Source organism: Bolinopsis microptera, chromosome 5 (assembly GCF_026151205.1).
Source record: "Bolinopsis microptera isolate Bmic1 chromosome 5, MBARI_Bmic_1.0, whole genome shotgun sequence".
Classification (NCBI taxonomy): domain Eukaryota; kingdom Metazoa; phylum Ctenophora; class Tentaculata; order Lobata; family Bolinopsidae; genus Bolinopsis; species Bolinopsis microptera.
Window position 1 is genome coordinate 19,709,228 of NC_087076.1, and position 27,336 is coordinate 19,736,563.

Consider the following 27,336-nt stretch of genomic DNA (forward strand, 5'->3'; position numbering starts at 1 on the left):
GCTTTCAAAGAACAGATGAACATGAAATTGGACTGGTACAGGGGTTTGGAGCCTGTCCTCGCGCTAGACCCATGTTTCTCTACCGATCATGTCACAGCCTACCGCACACTCAAAAACAATCACTCCAAGTTACTTTTCGAAAGAAACCCGAGTATCGCAAATCCACCAAAAGAGGACTTTCTTATTCACAACGGTTTCAAGAAACGAATTCCTCCTCAATCAACACAACCCATCGGGAGTAAAATATTCACACCACACGTCATTACTAAAACTTTGAAATGTAACTTTAGAGAATATTGGTGACCTAAAATCCAAATTTAACAAAGAGTATTACCTAGATAGTGTCATTAAATATGCAGACCGTGCTAATATCACAAGACTGCGGATCAGTGCACATCGACTCGAAATTGAACTTGGCCGATATAATCAAACTCCTCGTGACGAGCGAATATGCTCCTGGTGCAATATAGTCTTAGGTTCTGGTATTATTGAGAATGAAAATCACTTCCTTAACCATTGTGATCTTAACGCTGCATCGAGGCGTAAAGTCCTAGACAAGATCCAGTCACTCATATCAAATCCAATCAAACCGTCTGCGACATCTTATTCTGTTCACAATGTCATCCCTGGAGCAAACGTCCTCAAATTCATCAGCAACAACAGTGAAATTGTTGAACTTATCACGAACGAAAGTCAAGTCCAACTCACGAGAGTCGTTGCTAGGTTTGCCACTACGTGTTTTAACAACCGCAAGAAATTTGTTGACTCTCTGGCCAGTACATGAACAGTGAACACTGAAAAGCACTGTACCCGCTTTTGTTTCTTTTCGCGCAACGACGAGTGCGAACTGCAAAGTGACCTGGCTCAATCATTACAGCATTACCAAGGCGACTGAAAACAAAATATTTTATGTCAAATCTTTATTTTTCACTTTAGTTAAGTTATATTAATATAATAAATTCAAATCTTATGATATTGTTATTATCTTAACAGTTACTATTGTAGCTCAAGATTTTAAATTTGTATTCCTTGTATTCCTTGTATTCCTTGTATTCCTTGTATTCCTTGGTTAAAATATGGCTAAGTTATGACCATTTCAAAACTCATCGGATACTCCAGAGTCCAGACTAACGAGAATAATTACTATCCGTCTGGGTTTAATTCAACAAGGGTACCACGGTGCTGGCAAGCACGACCGTTGCTCTTGTAGTTATACCTCTTATACTATTATACCCCTTGCTATTATACCCCCTTTACTGCTTTTTTCAGGCATTAAGACTCATCGGAAGTTGTTCAGCAGGTTTATTTTAAGTCCAAAACATTTTAATTCAATGTCAAAGATGACAGTAACATGACAGTTATAAGAAATAGTTATGTGGAGGTTTTTAAGGAATTTGCGCAAAATACGCGCCAGCACTGCTATACGAAATTCGGTAAAACCCAAAATCGCCATATTCAGGTGCCTTAAAAATCTGGAAATTCCTTGAAGCCCTCAAACTAGAGCAAGGACTAACAGACCAGAAGATCACGGAAAGACTGATGAGAAGACCTCCACCCCAGAGAGCTGCCAAGTGGATAAGGTACGACTCCCTTCTGGAATCCTTCATGCAAGCCTACGATTACCAGGAGTACGAAGTCATTGATTTTCTCTCTGCTGTTTCTGCTGCACTATGAATTCGACATTTGATTATTGATATTATCGGTTTAACGATATTAAGATTTTATGATATTGGTATTTACATTTTCGATTGTACTATATTTCTATGACAGTTATACATTTTATTTAAATAAAATTATTTGCTTCAGTAGTATTCTAAAAGTAGAATTAAAGAAAAGTAAGATAAACTTGTCAATATATAGTGTTGTCACTATATAGTGCGTTTTGCACACTATATAATGACAAAGATCAGCTGTCATTATAAAGTGCTTGTTACTTTATAGTGTTGTCACTATATAGTGTGATTACCTTAAAAACCATGTTAGAATTAAGACAGAGATCTACAATTTTGCAGGGCGTTTAGATGTTGTCCAAATCGACTGCAAAAAAGTTTCAAGTTTCAGGAGTATCGGAAAGTAAGTTTTCTGGAACCGCTGTTTTAACTTTAAGATTGTCGTGATATATATATATATCACGACATATATATATATCAGTATCACGACTGTATATATACAGTATTCAGGGATAGACGCTAATTTGCCAGTCAATTGTAGCCTGGAATCAATTATCTGTAGATTCAAGAGTTAAAACGATACAGCTATTTCGAACCACGTGTCTTGAAGATAATTGTTTAGACTTTAGTTTACATTATATGAAAAAAATTATTTGACGTCATCAAGTTAACCGTTTTTGTAACTTGATTTTTGACAAAGTAACAAATTTTAAAATCGATTTTACACCTTTAAGAAGTAATTTAATTCAAAATTTATGAGGTCATAGTGAAGTTAGAAAATTGTTCAAGCATTCTGAAAATCTACCGGAAAGTATTCCTCGCTTGCTCCTTCATAAAGGACTGAACCAAGAAGATGGCTCATCAAGTTTTCTGTCTTGCCCTAATTCCACCTTTTGCTTTTCCAATTCTCTTCCTAATTTTGGATAAGAATTATGTTGAGTTTGATAATAGAATTTACACGTGTACCTACTATACGGGCTCAGGAGGAACCTGGAAGTTCATGGTGAGGCCCATTGTCTGCATCATTGCTCTCCTTCTCCCCATCGTTGTCATCATCAGTTCCACTATCCCTATTTTGAAGTATTTACTAGAGGCGACGAGCTCCGCACAGCGTGTCAGTGGAAGTGTTCCACGCGAAATTGTTAATAGGTTAAATTTCGAAACAATGATAACCAATCCATACCTTGATAAGAATTCAATTTTCTTCTAGGTTATTTTTCAGCAAATCGGAACTCAAGTTTAACAATGTTGAGTTAATTTTGCTATAAAGTTACCGAAATGTGACAAAATTCACTTTTCCTGCCCTGACAGTAAAAATTCAATGTGACAAAAATTGGCATTGGTTTCTATATTTCCTGTATAAATCAATTAAAAATATCTGGAGGGGGATATTTAAAACTTATAAGTGATACGAAAGATTTTATTAGCAGAAGCTTTCAAAATACTTGTGTAAATCGTCTTCAGCTGGGGATGATGTTGTGAAGGGAATTAGAATACAAGGAATACAAGGAATACAAATTTCAAATCTTAAGTTACAACAGCAACTGTCAAGATAATAAATATAATAGTGTTATAACTCGCTCCTCTCCATAATGATAATAATAATATTAACAAATATAAATATAATTTTACTATATTAAATCTTTTATTTTATAGACTTTGTTGTATCGCCATTTGCATAGGGTACCCTTGCTAGATGAGTGCATAGTTTTGTAGGCAACGGCGCTCAAAGAATGGTGTTGATAAATGTTTTAGATGTACGTTTATGACGCGGATCGTTGGTTACGTGTTACGGCAAGAATCGACGTTTATAGACTCCAAGAACTTTTTACGGTTGTTGAAACAGTTGGTGATGTACCTGGCGACAATTCTCGAAAGATGTATCTGGCACTCGTAAGTCAGTGATGTTAAGAAATCATTATGATTGGAGATGAGCTTGACTAGGTTTGTATCAGGAGATATGCTGTGAATTGTTGAGTTTGAGGTACTGTCGCTCGACTTCGATGCCACCATGTTAATCTTATTAAGTATGTTCCGTCTAGCGACAGCGTTAATATCACAATGGTTTAAGAGATGTTCTTCGTTTTCGACAATATGGGCGCTATAAAGATAATGTTGCACCATGTGCATATTCGATCTTCACGAGGAGTCTTGTTATATCTACATAATTCGACCTCCAGTCGGTGTACACTTATGCGGAGTCTGGTGGTATTTACCCTGTCGTTATAACTAACCACGTGATCTAGGTAACACTCTCTCCCAAAGCTTGATTTTAGATTGCGGTAGAAATCTAGTTTCTGAGAAGAGTTAATGTACAAGTTCCAAGACTCTTTGAAATACGTTTTGATCGGGTGATTATATATGGCGTAGTGGTGTCAATGATGAGTGGTGTGTGACGTGAAAGGGTATAGGGGTGAGGGTGGAAAAAGTGTTCAGATTACATTACAATAACATTAAAAAAATGTATTAGGCTTGTGAGGTAGATGAAAAGGAAATGCCAGATGGCCTGGTCTTGAGGGATGAGGCGATCTTGGGAAGGATGGGGTCCCATAGTGAGCTACATTTAGGGGCACGATCAGTACGGTTCATGGAGGGTTGTCTTATCTGGATAGCAGCATGTTCTGTCAGGTCAAGTTGAGATCGTGTGGTGAGTGATTTGAGGACTTCTATGTTGTTCCAGGAGATGGAATGTCCAGTGGTTAGGGCATGATGGGCGGGGGCGGATTTGATCCTGTCTGTGGTTTCGTCGAAGGCATTGTTGAGTCTGTAGCATCGTTCGTGTTCTTTCATTCGTTGGATGAGGGGTCTGTAGGTCTGTCCAGTGTACATCACTGTACTTGGAGGGACATTGTGAGCAGGATATCTCGTAGATGGTGTTGGGGGTGAGTTGAGTGGGGGGTGTGGTCTTCGTCTTGGTGAGAAGGTTGCGGAGAGTAGTGGCTGATGAGTGGGTCACTTTGATGTCGTGTTGTCCGAGTATCTTGGAGATGGGTTTGGAGAGTGAGGGATGGAAAGGAAGGGAAACGCTAAGTGCGTGATCTCTGGTCTGTCGGTTGAATGAGGCTAAGGATTGATGTCGGGGAGGGTTGGTGAACTTTCGGTGAACTTCGTCCATGATGGTGGTGATGCGGAGGGGTGGGAAGCCGTTCTGAAGGCAAACGTGTCTGACAGTCTGTAGTTCGTCTTCGAGGTGTTGAGGTGAACAGATGTTGTAGGCTCTTTTGGTGAGGGATCGGATGACGGCGTTCTTGGAGGAGTTTGTGGTGCAGGATGAATACTTGGTGTAGAGTGTAGAGGTTGGTGTGGGTGGGTTTTCTGTAGACTGAGGTGGACTTGTCAGGGTGGATGAGGACGTCGAGGAAAGGTATGGTTCCGTTGGATGAAGGGTGTTCTTGAGTGAATTTGAGGTCTTCGGTGAGCGAGTTGAGGAAAGTGAGGAAGGATTCTGCGTGCTGTTTGTCTCTGAAGGATCCGAGGCCATCGTCAACGAAGTGGGAGTAAGTATGAGGAGGGTCGGGACATGAGTAGAGGGCTAAGGATTCTGTTTCTGCGAGGCGTATTTCAGCTAGTTCTACGATGAGGGGGGAGCCCATGGTGCTACCTTCGTCTTTGGAATAAAAGGAGCCGTTGAATTCTAGGTAGGAATTGTCGCGGCAAAAGTTAATGAGGGATCCTATGGTGGTGGTGGTGAGGTTGGAGGGGAGGAGAGTTGGTTTTTGTTCGTAGGATGTGATGACTGTTTTAAGAGCCAGGCGCATGTCACAGGAGGTGTAGAGGCTCTGAACGTCTAGAGAGGAGTGATAGGAGTATGAGGGGTTGAGGGAGGAGTCGAATCGGTGCTTGAAGTCTGAGGAGTCTTTAAGGTGTAGGGGATTCTGAGCTAGGGGTTTGAGGACTGTGGCAAGGACTTTGTGGAGCGCTTGAAGGGGAGTGTTGTAAAAACTAACTACGGGACGGATGGGTGCGCCAGGTTTATGGATCTTAGGTTGTCGGTAGAGTTGAGGCCATCTAGGGTGAAGGTTCCGCATCTTGTTGAGTTGGTCTGTGGTGATCTTTTTGTCGTTGTGAAGTTTCTTGAGGACTTTGTGCAGTTTGGAGGTGACGGATTGTGTGGGGTCTTTGTTCAAAAGGGTGTAGCTACCTAAGGTCAAGTGATCATTAACTTTATTTATGTATTGTTCGTGGGTTAACACCACAGTGGCGTTGCCCTTATCGGCTGGGAGAAATTTTAATTCAGATTTCTTAGATTTTAATGATTTGAGAGCAGTACGTTGTTGGGGAGTCAAATTGTCACGGGTCTTGTCACGTCGTTTGTCAAATTTGGATAATACAGAGGTAACCTGATAGGTAACGGAAGCTTCCATTCCTTCGCCGAGCTGTTTGGTGACGTTCTGAATGAGTGGAGCTAGTTCAGGTGTGGGATCTGAGGTGGGTGTCGGGACGAATTTAAGGCCAAGGGAGAGTACGTCGGATTCAAAATATAATAAGAACAGATTGATGTGAATGAAAATGTATCTACCTTTTACAATAACTTATGTGACGAAATTTACATTTCTTGCCCCTACCCCCTATTAATATTTTGAAGAATTATAAGATTTAATTTCTTAAATGTGTGACGGAATTGACCATGTGGTACCTTTTAACGAAAAAAAGTCGCTTTATATATAGATAATTGTCATATGGAACTATCCTATGAACTGGAAATTCGAAAATTTGGTCAAACACGGCAGGAAGGGGCCATGTTAACTCTGTCACGTTTTAATAATGTGACAATGTTAAGTTCTCACTGCCGGTCGAATTTAAGCGATATCTTATCATCTGATAAAGATATCGTTATGTGACTAAGTTTACCTAGAGGATGTGACGATTATCCTAACCATGGAGGGTTTATATAGGTTCATAGTGTGACAAATTTTACCTCATCGTGCCATTTAATAGGGCCACTAATATTTACCAATATCCTCAAACTTCAATGAACGTGTCTATATATACATATATATATATACATGCACCATTAACTGGAAAATAATAACAAAATGCCAATCATACAAGCCTGGTGTGAGAACGTGCAACTTGTGCCTGACAGAAAAGCTCATCATCATCAAAAATCCGACCTCCATCAATAGCAGGACCTGAGCTTGTCTCAAAATGCAAGTGCTCAAGGAAATTTCTGATAATGCACTGCAACTGTTTCTGATTGCTGATTTTACATAACCATCAATATGGTCAATATTGCGAAGGAGCAAACTGACTTGGTTAACCACCTTCCTTGACCCTTGTGTTGTTGGTTAATCATATGAGCGGGATCGCGGATATAAATACCTCATTTCATTTCATTCATTTGTTCTTTATATATATATTTGGGGTGGCCCAAAAGTGACTACCCACACGCAACCTCTTAATAACTCACGTAATTCGTCTCCAAATTGCACAAAAATTTCAGCGATTATAGATATGGGTCAAACTTAAATTTCTTGAAAGTTTCGTAAGCCACGCCCAATTACAGTGGGCGTGGCGTGACACTCCCTCTTTTTCACTATTGTCTTCATAAAATGAGAACGCTTTAAGTTAAGAACTCCAAATTTTTTTGCACACATTTGGCTTGATAATTTAAAACCTTTCCTGAAGTTTCAAGTTCATTTTTCAAAATTTGCCTGAGTTATGACCATTTCAAAATTCATCGGATACGTGATCCAAGCACTCAGTCAGTGATCTCGTCACTTGGTTAATGGCCTGTTTGGCTCACATGCACCGCTTGATTGGTTGCAGCCTGCTTATGGGCCGGCCTATACAGCTGACAGCACCTAAAACGCTATCACACGAATTTATGGTGGTGTCACCATTTCAGGGCTTGTTAGCCCTGCTAGTCACAGGTTCCTTACAATCAATAAAAAGGAATGAACCATCCATTGAATCATCGAAAATGGTTCACTATCCTCCCTTTACTGCAGAACAACGATTGTTCGTCTACCTGAAGAAAGAAAATGGGGAGTTCTACCCTCAGATTAAACGACAATTTCAGATGAAATTCAACCGACCACCCCCTTGCCGGAAAAGCTGCTTTGACATTCATCACAAGATCAAGTTTACGTTTTCTGCACACGATCGGCGAAGAGTCGGCAGAAGACGAACTGTGAGGACTGTAGAAAACATCACGATGGTTGTTGGTGGACACACCTAAGATTGGCACCCGGAAACGAGCTCCTGCCTTAGACATCAGCAGAACAACCCTTCAGCGAATCCTAAAGCAAGACCTTTCTAACCGGGCCTACCGAATCACAAAGAAACACAAACTTTTGGACCGTGATTTCCAATCGAGGATAGATTTCGCCAACACATTCCTGTCCAAGCAGAATGTGGATCCCTACTTTGAGGACGAAATCTGGTACAGCGACGAGGCTCACTGCCATATAAACGGATATGTCAACTCCCAGAATGCAATTCACTGGGGCTCTACTAGACCGGATGAAGTGGTGGAGAGAACGGCTTTTCCTAGGACCTTACTTTTACGAAGAAAACGGAAGTAGAGTGACAGTCTAGAAGTCCTGACCTTACACCGTGTGACTTCTTCCTGTGGGGGTGGGTGAAGGACCAACTCTATGAGAGATATCCTGCAAACATCACGCAGCTAAAGCACCACCTGATCGACATCATCCATAATATGGACCCAGCGTTTGCTACGAACGCTTGTCGGAGTGTGAAGAAGCGGTGCCTCAAGGTGATTGCAGCTGGGGGACGACAATTTGAACATCTTAATTGAAATTATTGAATTGTGTGGGAATTTTTATTAGTTGATTTCATTTATTGATTTATCCTAAAAATTTGTGTTTTCCTTTCTAGCAAAGTCATCATCGGTATCCAATCAAAGCCTAATGAACCTCATTAATACACGCTAACGCCTTACTCTTGATCAGATTGGGTGACGATATCACTAATTGAGTGCAAATATCACTGACTGAGTGCTCGGATCACATATCCGATGGATTTTAAAATGGTCATAACTCAACCATATTTTAACCAATGAACTTGAAACTTTTGGAAAAGTTTTCAATTATCAAGCCAAATGTGTGCAAAAAATTTTGAGTTCTTAGCTTAAAGCGTTCTCATTTTATGAAGACAATAGTGAAAAAGAGGGAGTGTCACGCCACGCCCACTGTAATTGGGCGTGGCTTACGAAACTTTCAGGAAATCTAAGTTTGACCCATATCTATAATCTCTGAAATTTTGGTGCAATTTGGAGACGAATTACGTGAGTTATTAAGAGGTTGCGTGTGGGTAGTCACTTATGGGCCACCCTGTAGAAAGTTTAATGAATTTACAAAAATGTATGGTTTGGCATAATCATTGCCTACAATCCTGACCTGAGTAATTTACCCCTTTGAGACTTTATTTTGGGTTGAAATTTAAGTTTATCGAGAGGAAGTGAAAAACCTCTGGTTCAAATTTGGATTTGAAGCCATGTTTAATTTTTTCTGTTGAGGTCAATTTTTTGCGCAGAAAGCGTTCGATTTTAGGGGAAAAAATTTATGTTTGCTTTTAATTTTTATGGTTCCGACGGCACCTGAAATCGACGAAATCTGCAGGGGTGTACCCACTATTATATACCTTACGAGACATATTTAAAAGACATATTTAGAAGATACGAAAGTCGGTGGTTTTCCAAAAAAACAAGTCTATATTTTCGGACTACCAAAATTTAGGTCACCATTATTATTTTCCCCAAACTATTTTTCAGGTATTTTCTTTAATTATGACTTTGTCGATTTACTATCAATATAGTACGTTAAAAATCCCATATTTTCGTTCCCAAAACATTTAGGTCACCAGAATTATGTCGAATATAAATATGTCTCGTAAGGTAGTAACAGGATGGTGTCAATGGTGTCAAAAGACGGCAATAATTATTAATTTCTTGATTTTTGACCACTTGTGAGTCCACATTTCGGGACCTAAAGTTCTTATTCCTTGGCCAATTTTTAATTTCTTCATACTGATAAAAAGGCCATCAAAGCATTCGACCCAGCCAAAAAAGTTTCAATTGTATATCTCTGACAGTTTTTGCGGAAAGTCGTGTTAAAGTTGATGCCGTAGTGCACCCCTGCAGATTTCGTCGATTTCAGGTGCCGACAGGAACTTAAAAATTAAAAGCAAACTTACAATTTTTCCCCTAAAATCGAGCGCAAAAAATTGACCTCAACAGAAAATTGAAAAAATTAAACATGGCTTCAAATCCAAATTTGAACCAGAGATTTTTCACTTCCTCTCGATAAACTCAATTTCAACCCAAAATAAAGTCTCAAAAGGGGAAATTACTCAGGTCAGGATTGTAGGCAATAATTATGCCAAACCATACATTTTTGTAAATTCATTAAACTTTCAATTTAGCCTAAAACACCTTATTTCGCAAAATTTTCCGGGGGGCTGCGCCCCCCTAGCCCCCGCCAACGGGGTCCGTCCCTGGACCCCGCTGGGGGCTGCGCCCCCAGACCCCTGCCACAGCTTGCAGCTTCACTCGCCGACAGCCCCCCCCCCCCCCAAAGAAAAATCCTGGCTACGTGCCTGAGCAAAATATAGGTTTAGGGCTTTTCAGATGATTTGGCTCCTCAACAGATACCGACGTACATAACGGTCAATATGTAGTTTAGGTTTACCTGGCCCGTAGGTTACGAATGTGCCCGAGGAGAAAAAAAAGCAAACTTAAGAAGATTTCTCGGGAACTTAAAAGTTCACCTCAAAAGGAAAGCTGCACCTATGCCGTAGTGTCAGTAAAATGGCAACAGATATACCCATAATATCTCCATATATATCGTCTCGCTCTATATATCGTCTCGCTAGTATGTATACTAGCAGGAATCCGTCTAACCCTTAAGTGGTGCCAAGACTCAAGAGACTAAAATAATTATTACCTATTTAATTTGCGTTTTTGACACTATTTAAACTTGGGGGTTCAAATTTTGGGCACTAAAACTAAAGCATTTGAACCAGTATAATATCTTGTACGATTTTTGCGGAAAGTCGTGTTTAAGTTGATGCCGTCGTGTCAGTAAAATGGTACGGACATATATATAATATATATATATATATAAAATATATGATGTTTCTTTTGGAGAAATCCAGTTTCAAGAGTGCTCTACCCGGGAGGGGAGCATTGTACAATGAAAACAACGATTCTACAAACTCAAAGTTTCATGCAAATGCAATCATCAGTGACACTGATGATTGCATTTGCATGAAACTTTGAGTTTGTAGAATCGTTGTTTTCATTGTATATATATAATATATATATATATCGTCTCGCTTTATATTATATGGACACGTTCATTTGAGTTTGAGGATATTGGTAAATATAAGTGACCCTATTAAAAGGCACAGTGTAGTTGACTTTGTCACACTATGAAATTACACAAACCCTTGATGGTTAGGATAATCGTCTCATCCTCTAGGCTAACTTTGTCACATAACGATATCTTAATCAGGTGATAAGATATCGCTTAAATACGGCCGGCACGGAAATGGTTACATTGTCACACTATAAACATGTGACAGAGTAAATATGGACCCCTTGCTGCCGTTTTTGACCAAAATTTTGAGTGTCCAGTTGATTGGATGGGTACATATGACCATTACCTACATATTTGAAGACTTTTTTCGTTAGATGGTGCACTCAGGTTTACTCTGTCACACATTTAAGAAAATATGTGAACAATGTTTAGGGAACCCTGATAAGCAATGCTGAGTAGTGTAGGTTTAGTTAATGGCCTGGAAGTGCTAGGAATTGTTATTATATCATATAGTCGCAAGGAATTAAAACACAGAAGGCACATACAAGTTTACTTTGTCACATAATCTTGATGATATCTGAACATGTGTGAAATTGAACAAATAATGATATACCAGCTTAAACCCTTTGTATTACGTACTATGGATCAAACAACACTGCTAGTACCATGCACCAGTCACATAAATCATTATCGGGTGGTAATATGTTAACAGTGTCACAATTAAACTACCGCAACATGGTCAAAAATAGGGTAATTTTGTCACAAAAAAATTATTATAACTCTGTCAGCTCCTTGCTGGCAAAATAACTAGTTTATCGAAATTTTTTTGATGATAAAATTACATAGTATTCTAATAGAGGTATAGTTCTTCAAAATAGGGGCAAGACATGTTTACTTTGTCACATCAGTTATTATAAGAGTTAGGTAATCGTCATCAGATTAACCGATCTTTTTCGTAGTATGGATCGATTAATATAGGCAATAAAGCATCCTAATTCCTATGCCAATTTTAACACACTATCTTGATATTGTTGGGGCAGGACAAGTTAATTTTGTCACATTTTTAGTGAGTTTGACAAATTTAACCTGAAATTGTTAAACTTGAGCTCTGATGTTCTGGACAATATTCTACCAATCGTTTCTGAAAGAATGTTGAATTCTAATACAGTTATAGATCTTTAAAATAGGGGCAAGACATGTTTACTTTGTCACATCAGTTATTATTAGAGTTAGGTAATCATCATCACATTAGCATATATTCTTTTGTAGTTTGGATTGATTTATTTAGGTAATAAAGCAGCCTATGCTAATTTTTACACACTATCTTGAAATTGTTGGTGCAGGAAAAGTTAATTTTGTCACATTTTTAGTGACTTTGACAAATTTAACCTAAAATTGCTAAACTTGAGCTCTGATGTTCTGGACAATATTCTACCAATCGTTTCTGAAAGAGTATTGAATTCTAATTCAGTTATAGATCTTCAAAATAGGGGCAAGACATGTTTACTTTGTCACATCAGTTATTATTAGAGTTAGGTAATCGTCATCACATTAACATATATTCTTTTGTAGTTTGGATTGATTTAGTTAGGTAATAAAGCAGCCTATGCTAATTTTTACACACTATCTTGAAATTGTTGGGGCAGGAAAAGTTAATTTTGTCACATTTTTAGTGACTTTGACAAATTTAACCTAAAATTGCTAAACTTGAGCTCTGATGTTCTGGACAATATTCTACCAATTTTTTCTGAAAGAATGTTGAATTCTAAAAGAGTTATAGAATATATAGATCTTCAAAATAGGGGCAAGACATGTTTACTTTGTCACATCAGTTATTATAAGAGTTATTATAAGAGACTACTTCATTATATAATCATTGTTTTTAACCTATTTAAGATTTCGTATAATTTTTTGTGACAATGTAAACATCAACTGATCTTAACTTGCATCAACTACATTGTCATCATGTAAAGTTTTTCCGCCTTTTAAACCAAAATCAGATATAAATTATTCGCCCAAAATTTTAAATTCCATATATTGTGACAGAATTAACCTCATTTCCCAATAACCAAGTGCCTGTAATAGCTAACTATTCAAAGCAACATATTTTAGGGCTATGATTGGTACTCCGTACTTGGTAGATCAACCATCAAATAATGAATAAAAAGGGTTTTGAGGACACCTCACAGTAGAATAGAGGTATGGTATTCTGAGTGTGACAAAGTTACCTAAATATTGCCTTGTAACCGTTCGATCCGTGCCCTTTAACCAATGTTGTATCATAATTGTTAGATTGACCTAATCTACTATGTTTCAGACCAAGGAATGATAATTAGACAACTGCAGTTAACTAAGTCACAAAAATGTGACATTTGAAACATTATAGTGCCTAACAACAATAGATTTTCTTTCTGAGCAGTGCATATGGGAGTATGGGTTACGTGGCTAATGTTCAGAACTTCTGAACGTGCTAGGTTAATAGATGTCAAAATTAAGCCACTATCGTCAAAAACGCTATTATTTTTGTTTACCAATATCCTCAAACTCAAATGAACGTGTCCATATAGTAAGATGTAGTAAAATATAGTGGGTAAGCACTACATCTAATATTCTGATAATCCCAATAATGAAACATCTGCCAGGAGGTCAATCAAAACCATTGCAATCAAGACTATTGTAATGAACTACTTCTCTGAACCTGGGGCCAGTGGGTGGCCATTGGGTGGCTGTTATTTTCACGCATGATCCGTCGATTCGAGCATCATTAATGGTGAGTTGCTATCTTTTGTGGACTCATAAGGTGAATATCGCAGCGCGTTAGAGTGCAGGTTAGAAACGCGTTAGAGTAAGATTAAGAACTCAATACAGCATGGAGTGGGGATTGGCGAGGAAGTGAATTATACTTCTAACCCGGTGATATTCAGTAGTACTGACCTACTAGTCTCGGCACCGCAATTAATTAGACATGATCTGCAGATATCCGCCCCTGTCACTGCTAATCATTATACTTGGAAGCTCATTGCTTGTACCAACCTGTTGTCAGGAATAACCCTGCCTTGAGACTCAGGAAATCAGTGGTACCGGGTAGTCTGACGCTCAGACTACAAATACTGATCATAGTTCGTGGGCAATCTAACTCTTCCATCCTATACCAAGACGTATTACTATATAATAAAGTAATAAGTAACTTTAAAGATATTATTATAATAATATTTGATTAATTTTCAATTCGGAGTACTTCACATTGCACCACACGGCACCACACGGCACCAAACGACACCACACGGCACCACACTGCACCACACGGCACCACACTGCACCACACGGCACCAAACGGCACCACACTGCACCACACGGCATCACACTGCGCCACACTGCACAACACTGCACCACACTGCGCCACACGGCACCACACTACACCACACGGCACCACACTGCGCCACACTGTACCTCACTGCACCACACGGCACCACACTGCACCACATTGCACCACACTGCACAACACGGCACCACACTGCACCACACTGCACCACACTGCACCACATTGCACCACACTGCACAACACGGCACCAAACGGCACCACACGGCACCACACTGCACCACATTGCACCACACTGCGCCACACTGCACCACATTGCACCACATTGCACCACATTGCACCACACTGCACCACATTGCACCACACTGCGCCACATTGCACCACACTGCACCACACTGCACCACACGGCATCACACTGCACCACACTGCACCACACTGCACCACACGGCATCACACGGCACCAACGGGCACAACACGGCACCACACGGCATCACACGGCACCAACCGGCACCACACGGCACAACACTGCACCACATTGCACCACACTACACAACACGGCACCACACGGCACCACACTGCACCACATTGCACCACACTGCGCCACACTGCGCCACACTGCACCACACTGCACCACACTGCACCACACTGCACCACACTGCACCACATTGCACCACACTGCACCACACGGCACCACACTGTACCACACGGCACCACATTGCACCACACTGCACAACACGGCACCACACGGCACCACACTGCACCGCACGGCACCACACGGCACCACACTGCACCACATTGCACCACACTGCACCACATTGCACCACACTGCGCCACACTGCACCACACCGCATCACACGGCACCAACCGGTACCACACGGCACAACACTGCACCACATTGCACCAACCGGCACCACACGGCACAACACTGCACCACATTGCACCACACTACACAACACGGCACCACACTGCACCACATTGCACCACACTGCGCCACACTGCACCACACTACACCACACTGCACCACACTGCACCACACTGCACCACACTGCACCACATTGCACCACACTGCACCACACTGCACCACACGGCACCACATTGCACCACACTGCACAACACGGTCGCTCCCCTTTTCTTTTTTATCAAGACATTTATTTTACTTCGGTGTATTCCAACAGCCACATTGTTACTCAAGTGCAACCAGCCAATTACAGGAAGCCGAAGGATTTATTTGGCCAGTGACGGTTAAGGTAGTGCGTACCATACTTTCTTCGCCCGAAACTTTGCTGCAATGTGCAGCTCCTCATTTAACCTTCACACCCGATTTCTCGAGTATTCGGCTGAGTAGACCGGGGGGCTGCATAGACCACTCAGGATCCTTAGCTGAACGTCAACGACACTCACCCCACGACCAGGCAGACAGTGGGATTCGAACTCGCAACCTCACGATTGCAAAGCTGGCGTTCTAACCAACTGCGCTACCTGGCCTTAAAACCTGGCCTGGTACATCAAAAAGATCTAGTATTATTATTCTAACCGAAGAAACATAATGTGAGACTATTTAGGTATCAGAGTATCCATGATAATTCGAATGAAAAGCATTTTCAAACAGTTACGGAATAGCACTTATCAAATCTTTAAGTTGAGGGAGCACTACAATCATGTTCCACAAAGAAATGATTAATAACCAAGGAGTAGGTAGCGCTAATATAATATTAAGCCATAAAGGGATTATTAAAGTAGCGCTAACATTGATAAAATTTACAACAAAATAATAACATGATAGTAACAATACGAGGTGATCAAACGAGCTCGAGAATCGAGCTTGGTAGGCTCCAAAATATGAGACTTTTTATGGCCTTGATCAGTGCCCCTAAAATGAAATGGAAGTACATATAATAAACAATTTTTTTCGTTAAATAAATGGACCAGATTAAGATGTTATTGTAAAATTAGTAAAACGTTTATCTACCATAATAATATTATGTAGTAGTTGTACAGCATTACTAAGGTAATGGGACTACTGCGAACCTTGACTGCGACTTTGTTAACAAGGTTTGGCCGGTAGAAGGTCCGCGGTAGTCCCATTACCTTAGTATTACTGTACAACTACTACAGAAGTAATCCCGATAACATCCAACCTCTGCCTGATCCAGAGGATGTCACCATTTTACCTTCACACAGACATCGAACGCTGTAAGAAGATGATGATCAGACCTCGTTATAATAATATTATGTTAATAATATAATGTTGGACAATCGTTTTAATATCATATTGTACACTGGTCCATCAGCCTAGTAGTATTGGTTCAGCTCCCCTCTGAAATGAGCACTATTGTCCACTAAGCTCTGTTATATATGAAATTAGCTGAAATTTGGATAAATATGAATGGTCTGAGATAAACGTTCGATTGTCGTAATGAACTTGTTTTGACTTTCAACTTGATTAATTAGAAGACTCATTATGATATGCGGTCAAGGCATCCTCTCTGTAACTGGTAAGCACAGGGTACAGAACTCTAAAATGTTGAAATAACGGCCTTTAACGAGGAAATCTGACTGTATTGTAAAAGGTTAATTTAAAGTGGCTGGTCCATTTCATTGTTTAAATTGTAAAATGAAGGTATATGAATTGATCGAGCATGGCTGGAAATCATTGATTGGCACAAACAACTCGATCATGGTAACTGTCAGCCTCAAAGTTTGGTTAATTTTCCAGTTTATGGAAAATTCCAGTTAACCAAAAAACCGGTCAATTAACTCACAACATCGACTTTGAGCGGGGTCCTCACTGTTAAATCATGTTAAGTCGGTGTTTGGTATATCGGGAATGGATAATAATAATTAGTAATTACAATTAACTAGCAGGAACCCGTATAACTATAACCCTAAAATGGTGTCAAGACTCAAGAGACTAAAATAATTATTACCTATTTAATTCGCGTTTTTGACACCACTTGGGGGTCCAAATTTTGGGCTCTAAAACTCCTATTTCTTGGCAAATTTTTATTTTTTCATGCTGATTTGGAAGCCATTAGAGCATATGACCCAGTCAAAAACGTTTCAGTTGTATATCTTTTGCGGTTTTTGCGGAAAGTCGCGTTAAAGCTGATGCCGTGGTGTCAGTAAAATGGTACGGAATCCTCCATATATATCGTCTCGCTTTATATATAGTAAGATAGTTAGTATATACCATAAAAACGACTTTGCAACCTAAGATCTTATGATGGCAAAACACTAAACAGTAGTTGCCTACCCCAGCTATAATTGATGATGGCAACCCTTTTGCGTCAAAAATAGCGCCCGGACGCGAAAAGAATATAGGATCAGGGATCTACGTAAAGGACTAAAATGAAGAAACTCAATCTCAGCTCGGTTGTAGTAATTTAATATATTCGTTGCGCACTCTCCTGGTGCCCCTATGTCTGATCCTTTGTATTCCATAGTCCCATTGTTCGGACCATTCTCGAATATACATAGTATCTGTGACGCGTGGCAATTCGACTACGAAGAGCATTATGTGAGAGGTCGATCACAGATTGGGCGGAGAAAAATAATAAGATTCAAAGTTGGCTTGATTGATTTTTTATGGGGATGAGCTCATATTTTGTGAGATGTTGAACCATGATACGACTTAACTGTTGGGGTTTTAATGCAGAAGGCTAATTAAATGCACGAAAGTATGATTGCTTTGCCAAACCAATTTACCATCTAATATTAATAATCGCCTTCATTCCGCTTCGCGTGAGTTCAATAAACTTTATTAAAGTTCAGGTATTGAACACCCTAACGCCATCTTCACAAACGATCAAGCAAATGTGTGACCTCGTCTCGGCATGGAAACTGGTATACAGTACAAATTGGAATCAACAAGGGGAGAATTGGACTCACTTCCAGTACGTGGACCGGTTTCCAAATACTCAAATAGAAAATTCAAAAAGAGTCTGGCAAAATGAATGAGTTATAAAATCACAAACAGGGGTCTCAACGTGAGATCTGATGGAAAATGTGTTATCTGACCCCGTGGTAATACGAAACTATAACTTATTTACTAAAAGAAGCATTAGATCATTCACGTGACGAAATATTTTAAATCTTATTGGCTATTATAAGCTAGCCATGCAAGACTTAAAATCTGTTTTTTAGTACATAGCTACAGCTAACATTGTACATTCTAAAAACCCACTTCAAATTTGTTGTTTAGTCGATAAAAACATTGGTCCATTACATAAGAATTCGAAGGAAAGACAAGCTACGACACATTTGTTGAGATTTAGGTATTTTAGTGTAGTACAAAGTGATCTTTAAATATTTTATAGTAAATAAAATCTAATTCAGAATATTCCACAAAATAAAGATTGAACAGTGTTAAGGTAATAAGGTGCTACATGCTCTCGAGTAGCCTGGCCTATACAGTAAACGATAAAGTTTAAGATCTGTAGATCATCATGGCCCAGCTGGTGTGCCGTTCTATTATACAAGAGACTTCAACCACGTGCGGTCACGATCTAACGCGCTAATAGTCTTCAATCGGTACCTAATCTGCCATAATATTATATCGTGTTTTAGTATTGCAATAAAAGTGGGAATCGGGATATGCTTGTCAAGTCTTTATCTAAGTAATCTTACTACTTTACTATATAAAGCGAGACGATATATATATAATATATAATATATATATATATCTGTTGCCATTTTACTGACACCACGACATCAATTTTAACACTACTTTCCGCGAAAACCGTGAGAGATATACTTTTGAAATTTTGTGGACTGGGTCGACTGCTTTTATGGCCTTTTAATTTTGACTAGTATGAATAAATACAAAATTTCACAAGGAAGGAATAATTTAGGTCTCGAAAAATGAACCCCCAAGTGGTGTCAAGATCACTAAATAAGTAAATATCGTTGTCTTTTGACACCACTTTAGAGTTAGACGGTATCCTAGGGCAATGCCAAATAGACAAACTGATATCTATTAGTAATATTGATACAGATAATGAAATAGCAGCTTGGTACGGGGTTTATTCTGGAACGTTGTGGGTCAGCCAAGTTACGCCCAGTTCAGTTAATGAATGAATTCTTTCATCAGTTACCGTAAAACCTGGAGAAAATGCGATCACGTGCGTAAAAACTGGAGAAAATGCGATCACGTGCATTGCAGTTCAATATGATCTTCACATGGAAACGGCTCCTTTAAGATCCTTGCATGGTTATACTTTCAAGCAGTTTATTTGATGAGGTAGAAGTCACGATCAACCGTTATCTTTACTCGAATACTCCAGCAATGTAGCCACGATTAATTTACTGTTACAACGGAGTCACCTGAAGTAAATATTAAACTGAGCTGCGAGCACAAAATCTGTCGTACGTGAGTTGTTGTCATGACAACTTAAAATACTCAATTTATAAGTTATTATATCGCTAAATGCTATTCAAAACTCTTTAACCAGCACATGATTGATTTGTGATGAATCAATCAGTCGCTGGTTCACTTCTACATCTTCTTAGCATTTGCGGCATACCTTCCCCTCGCTTCAGAAAATACAAAAGAAAGTCAGAACATTCACTCTGTGAATGATACTTGATGCGAAAATATCCTTGACAAGGAAGGCCTGACAGAAGATATGGTAGCTTTTTTTTGGGGACGTCGTTGGGGTTCTCTTATCAGGATTTATTGGAAAGAAGGTGGGACGGAAATTCACGGTCATCAGCTTCTCTGCGCTAGCTTTGTTATGCACGATATCTGGATATTTCGATTTGAATGAAATCCTGAAGGTGATCTTGAACATGCTACTTCGCTTGTTCGGAACTGGGTTACAGTTTACAATCTGGCTCATTTCTGTGGGACATTATCCCACCGTTCTCAGGAGCACAGCTTCAACCTTCATATACTCTCTGACTCTCTTGGGGACGCTGGTGGGACTGCTGGCTGTTTCCTCACATACTTACTGTATCCAGTAAGTCCTGTTTGTGTGGTGAGCTTATTTGTTGGGACTGCAGCGGTACAACTTGTGGCATCGGTATTTTTTAATACTAAAAACAAAGATTTAGCTGCTCACACAAGGAGGGCTAATTCAACAGGACATGACGAAAATATCTTGCTTAGCCGAGACTTTTAAATGGTTACTTCCGGTCCCAATTTCTAAACGTTTTACTTTTATTGCAAATAATTTAGTGTTATCTTTTGTCCTCCAAATTTGCTTTATGAATTATAGCTAATAATAAGTGGATAGATTAAAGGATAGGTCATCAGCATTTTAATCGTAAAGAAATTTTAGGGAATATTTAGCAAACCTGGCTAATTAAGCAAATATTAAGTAAATATGATTAAGTAAATATGATTAGGCAAATATGATTAAGCAAATATCTTTAATTTGTTTATAAATAGATCATCATTCATACTTTTGAATCATCATATATTCGTGATTCGTGAAAGTTACATCTTGAGCTTCAAAATCTACTGGTCAGATTTTTAAGATGTCTATTTATGTTCTATTTTTGATTTGAATAAAGTAATAATATAACAATTTGCCAAGAACTACCTCCAGGTTGTGCTCATGCTTCTCAAGCAATCAATCAATATTTTATATTTGTGCTCTATGTTGAGGTTGTAAATTTTTAAATCCCATGTCAGCTACTAACTGATAAAGAAAGGCAACGGCACAAATCCAACGAAATACAACGGAAACCCAACCAACTAAACATGTTAAACTAAATTTCAAAATTGCTCACGTGAGGTAAAGTCTAGCAGGAATCCAGCATATTCCTCTCCAGATAATATGAACTACTCTAAAGTTCTCACTGCTCAGACAACATATCAAGTTAGGGGATACCAAGCGCCAGATTTTGACAGGACTTGACATTTTCTTCACCAGTACGTGTGTTTGTAATCGGTAGTCAGTACTGTGCTAGCCACACTCCTCACCAGGTGTCCAGAATATTATCACGATATGACTTCACTCAGTCAGCCTCACTGACAGCTCCGTATATCGGATATAATACAATCACGATCACCAGTCTTATTACAATCTTGATGAGTCGAAGTCATCGATATGTCATTGATATCATGGCAATGATATAGACGAGACTGGCTCTTAACGGTCTTGTTGTATATCCGTGTGTGCCTTCAATGCTGTGCTAAATGGTAGTTTATATAACACAGTTACTTACTTTCCTTGGTTACCTAACCGGAACACTGAAACGCAATGGGCGGGACAATATACCCACTATACAATTATATACTCGCTGAATACCGATATTAATTCGAATTCGTTTATTTAATTAGTTCAGTCAAATAAACAAAACCATCAAAAAATAACCACTTTAAAACATTTTCAGCAAGAAAATAAAATCCAAAAGGGTATATTTTTGTCCGAAAAGTGCTATGGTCCAGAAAATTTGGATTTACAAATCTGATCATTAAAAAATACACTGTACACGGAACAACCTTTCTCCGAATGTGTAAAATTTCTCATGGTGTGTTTTGCCATACTCATTACTCAATACTCACGGTGAAACCATACTTCTAGCAGGTGTTTGCTGTAAAAATAACACGAAGCCTCACCTCTCACCCCATTTATCATGTTGCATTATTTAGTTCACAGAAGGTCGGAAGGAAAATGTCATGAAAACTGCTCTTCGACCTGCCAGAGAAACTAAGTACAGTAAAACCCTGATTTACCGTGCCCCGATTTACCGTGCCCCGATTTACCGCGCCCCGATTTACCGCAAACCCTGATTTACCGTGGCCATTTCCTTTCCCCCAAATAGTATATCACTATTTAAATGTAAAAAAACAAAACCCCGATTTACCGCGGACCCCGATTTACCGCGAATGTTTCCTTTCCCCCAAACTCTGCGGTAAATCGGGGTTTTACTGTACATACATCCTCAAATAACAATCGGCTCCCTCACTACTTACCGCCAAATCTGACTGCTCCTTCTATTCCCTACGTTATAAAGTAGCAACACATAAACCAGGGTAAGGAGTCTAATATTGGAACTGAGCTACAATATGATACTTTACCATGAATCCCTCTGTTATGTCTTATTAACTAATTAACCACGTGTGGCTTATTTCAACCGTAAAGTGGCTCAGAAATTAGAAATGTGATGACAACTCCATGACCCTTATACTTATAGTACAGAGTATATTAGTGTTGACTAATGAGTTTTATATCCGTGCTTCATAAAGACAAAGCTTTGTGTCCTAAGATGATTGTTCATAGATATAACATATTGTGTTGATGATATCAAACTCTTGTCTCTATGATATCTGGCTGAATATTTACCAACAATCCTACAGGCATGGTGCCGGTTTGGTTTAATGAATAGGGCCGTCGATTTAAGTTATTGTTCAAATTGGATTTCCAGAGGCTTTCATGTGGTAACTATTGAAACATGGTTCATGTCTGAAAGCCAGACATGGAATCAGAATGAAAGCCACAAAACAGCAACCTTTTAGTCGTGTTTGAAGGTGGCGTAAAGCGTGAGTCACGTGAGTCACGTGACTTCTCAACCGTGTTATAACATAACGACGTGGTGCTGGTGGTTAATAAAGGTTAACGTGTCTACTTAAATACCTCTTAAAACGGATTGCGTTGGTTTTAAACCAATTTGTCGCTCACTTTAAGAAGACTCCCCCGGCAACTCAAATTAAACAGGGAGATTTAGAAAATTGTGAACTAGGTCACGTAGGGAAATATAACTATATAACAATAAGACCGACAATGCTCGGATATTTACAGTAGCAACACATTATACATATATTTTTACTCAATTGTCTTGGGATCTTTTTTCTATGAAATTCGTCCCTTTTTATGCTTTAAATTTCTCAGCATATTTTTTGCGAACTGAAGAATTCTCCATAAAGCTATAAAGTGAGCGTCAGTTTACTCGAGATCCTCCAGATCAGGATAGATTACATGCATAAGTCACTTGTTATGTCGCAGATAGATAAATTTAATAAATTATTGTGGTAATACTAACGTTTTTGTGAAACGTTAGTTTTTGAGTTTTGACTTCTGAGTTACAATAACACTCAATCTTATCAAGGAAGTTAAAGAAATGAAAGATCTCGTGCGTGCACAAGGAGAGAAAATCACCGATATGGAGTCGCAGATAAGTGACAAAATGATAGAGCTGGAGAAAGGAATGGGATCGATGATAACGAAAGTGGACAAAAAAGTAGAAGTCATGATATCAGAGGTGAGACTGATATCACAACAAAAACTGACTTGGCAGAACAGTACATGGCAAGACAGACTATTTTCTGAATATGCAGTGGACGGAGTCTATACGTTGAGTAATGATTGGAACGGGTTGAATCCAATACAGCATCCTAAATCCTAATGATGCTGATGCTAGCAAGAGGAACTTCATGCTTATCATTGATCTGGGTGGATTGTTCAAGATTAATACAGTCAAACTTTGGAGTAGACTTACTGATCAGAGCTTCAATCTCGGTGTTTTTGTCTACGCAGACGAGGAACTTCTCGGAGGTATTGCTGAAGAAAAGTCTCTCTACAACTTCAGAGCAAAAGAGAAAGTTTACGCTCGGAAGGTTTATGTGAAGCAGTCTCTTGCCAAACTTATGATGTTCCGTGAAGTTCAGGTGTTCGGGAGTGGTCCTTTCGACGAAGGAGAAATTTAACAAGCCAATAATATTGTGAAATAACTTTCAAGAAGTGACAATTGACATTGAATATATTATTATGAACTGATATATTTTGATGATTTTTACTTTTTAAGGTTTATTATCCGGTACGTACCGGTGCCATGTAATATCTACAATATTTTTTAAAATTTGTACAATTTCTTTGTATTATTTTTGTTAATGAAAATAAGTTTCTTTTACAATTACCAGACACCTTATCTATTTAGCCATTTTACGTTATGTGCTTAGTTAACTCCGGTCTAAACATCTTAAAACGTGTTGCAATAGCGAGACTCCGAATGGAGCATAAGCCATAAGATCCAATATTATCGCTATAAACTATGTTTTAACAGACTGGTTCAGTCAGTTAGCAATTCATTTGGTGCGCTATTCATTAGGTTCCGTACAGACTCAACTCTACACCCATGTCAATATGTTCATTATATGCAAGCCTCTTGATTTATAAGGTGTACAGTTAGGCACGGGTGGATAAATTCTAAACCCAATTGAGCAAAATGACTAACCATAGCTGCTAAAACCTAAGAGAAGTTTCTAATAAATAAAATGTTTTAAATTTCCTGTAAGGTGCTGAGTGAGGGCTCCCCCATGAAGAATACTACATGGACCCTTATCTGACCCTGTACTCTACGTAGCAGTAAATAATAAAGATCCTCATAATGTATAATGTAAATAAATGGTGGCCAGAGCCACTAAGAACTAGCTTTCTAAAAAACTGAGCATCACATGACCTGGTCTATCGTGGTTAATGGAAAGCAAAATATACGGAACCAGAACGTACGGTACCAAAAGTTTAACTGATCAAGTGATCATTTAAGGTTTTGGTTTCATTGTGGAAATAGTGGATACGATCAGTATATTATTATATCTGCCGAAACCGGAGTCTAATTAATATTAAAGATTTTTACTACTGATATGAATACTCTCAATAGAAATTTTAAATGAGTTAATAACATAATATGCTATTAAAGCCATGAGTATACTATAATAGAAACTGCAACAAAATTGAACGGTTGAAGATACAAGCTTACAAGAACGCAGTCTCACAACACAGAAAATTGGTATTTAAGACGCTAGATATCATGGGGGGGGGGGGGGGGGGCCGGGGGGTGCAGTTTAATTTAGCTAATTATTTGTTTTCAACCACTGCGGCACTTTCACCTATTGCGGCACTCACAGTTGTTTACTATAAATGGTATATTTAGTGATCGATTCAACATCAAACTTTACAAGTTCAGCGCAACAGTCCGGATTAAGTAAACTAAGGACATCATCAAAGTTGTGTGGTGTACATTGTAGAGTCCTCGTAGTTATAGCATGAGAAAATTAAAAAATTTCATGACGTATGATCCCCATCATCTGATATTACATTTTATATATTTGTATAATTGATGAGATACGGCTCTGTTCCCAAGCAGTATTATGCACCCATTTTTAGAAAATAAATCACAAAATTTCTTTCCTTGATTTATTAAGATGTTGATGATATACGAATGACGTAGTTCTATGATGGAACAGTATAAGTGTGAACTGGAAATCGTATGATATTTCGTATCTAATATTTCTCAGTTCTGGATGTGGGAGTGGGTACATGATAAGAGTAAAGTAGCAACCTGACACCCAGTAGCCAACTGACAATTTATTTTATTGAAATATTCAAAATTGAAACTAATTCTCCTCACTTTAATAACTTGCTCATAGTATTCTTATCTTCTCAAGGGTTGCAAGTGGACGGATCCCCGCTTCCAGAAGAGTTCCCCCCGTCCCAATACGACATATCCCTTTTCAAAGACGTGGACTACTATGGGAAAAAGATTAAAGTAAATGAGAGTCACAGCGAAACACAGACAAAAAGTGGGAAAAAGAGAAAGAATTCTGGAAGCAGATCACAATTAAATTCAACGCCACCAACATCCAATATGGCAAGGTAAGTGAGAAACTCGTCTATTTATAGTAACGGTGTTACGTCACCTGGTGATCACGTGATAGTATGTGTTTTGTAGTTTTAATAAATATTCATGAGGGTGAGTGGGTGAGTACCACGACTTTAATAGTTTTATTGATATTAATGTTAATGTATACGGAGGCACCTTGTATTAGCATAGAATATAAAGTTGTAAAGGTCATATAAAGAAAGTCACTCACTTCACTTATGAAAGGCGACCATGTTAATCAAGATCCAAGCTAGGTCTAGTATGTAGTAAACGCGTGGATCTTAGGATCTACGTAATAAGGATTGAAAGCGGAATTACTCGATCTACCAGATGCTAGCTGCACGAACTGATGGCTCATATTCATGATATTGTTATTGTCTTACGACACAGTGTTGCACCAATATAATAGTCGTGACACAAGTTGAGATAATAACCTAAAACCTCGTTTAGGTGCGATTCCAAAACCAGTGAGGTTGAAAGAGTGGTATTTGAATTCGGATTAGGTTTCAAAAGGTTTACAGGGAATTTTCAAGGATAGATAAAGATAGCAGGTAAATAAGCTAGTCTAAGAAACAGCATCAAAAATAGTCACGTGTAAAACAAACAACCAATCAGGAGTGAGGAATCGGGTGAAGCTAGTGATCAGAAACAGAGAAGAGCTCGAACTGCACTAGATGAGGAGAAAGATGGTAATCCTCCGACGGTGAGTTTATTCTCGAAACTGTAACTATCCACGAATTCACGTGTTGTAGCTCTGAGGTTGGAGCACGTGTTCCGGTTCAATATCATTGCTGATACACGTGCTGAACTTAAGTTGGGTAATTACGTTCTGTTTTATTGTCGCAATACTTAATTACTAGTGTAACTAGTAGTGTAACTAGTAGTGTAACTAGTAGTCCAGGCCTATACAGCCGGGACTTCACTATCGCAGTTGAAATGCAAAAGTATAAACCCGCCTATTTTATTTGAAAACATGCATAACCTTGTCGTATGAAAGTATGAACTCTCTCTACAGTCCAAACCGCAATGAGCGCCCTCCCCCCTAATAAGCTTATAGTCTTACATAACAGTCAATCTTCCGCGGCTAACCTAATTATGATTCATGCACCAACGCTACATATTATGCAGTAATGGGAGAGAGAGCGAGGGCCGAGGAGGGAGAAAAAGTGCGCCATTTTATGTCACATTTGTGGTACAAAACCATCAATTAAACCACTTACCGCCGACCAATTTAAAAAACCTTATTCATTTGGCTTCGTCAGAGTTTTGTCGAAACTACACCGAAAAGACCAGTCCGGCAGTCTCGTAACTCTTACCGTTTTCTTGATTAAGCCGCTCGGAAATTACACGCACTCACAGACAGACACACAGACACACATTCTGAGATTATTACTTAAGATTACTTTCGTCGGTGAGCCTATAACTGTGCATAAGTTATTCAGAAGATATTTCTGAAATC

The 27,336-nt window shown here is 39.0% G+C and overlaps 2 protein-coding genes across 2 annotated transcripts in view; both read left to right on the forward strand.

Annotated features, from left to right (window-relative positions):
- The window catches only part of LOC134815694 (metal-response element-binding transcription factor 2-like), a 106,870-nt gene that overhangs the window by 78,525 nt on the left and 1,009 nt on the right, over window positions 1-27,336 (forward strand). The window contains exons 14-15 of the mRNA XM_063824272.1: window positions 25,663-25,870; window positions 26,493-26,580. Of these exons, the coding sequence (XP_063680342.1) occupies window positions 25,663-25,870; window positions 26,493-26,580 (296 nt within the window). The remainder of the gene's footprint in view (window positions 1-25,662; window positions 25,871-26,492; window positions 26,581-27,336) is intronic.
- Window positions 1-27,336, forward strand: part of LOC134815693 (tubulin polyglutamylase ttll6-like) — a 100,540-nt gene that overhangs the window by 16,263 nt on the left and 56,941 nt on the right. The window lies entirely within an intron of this gene.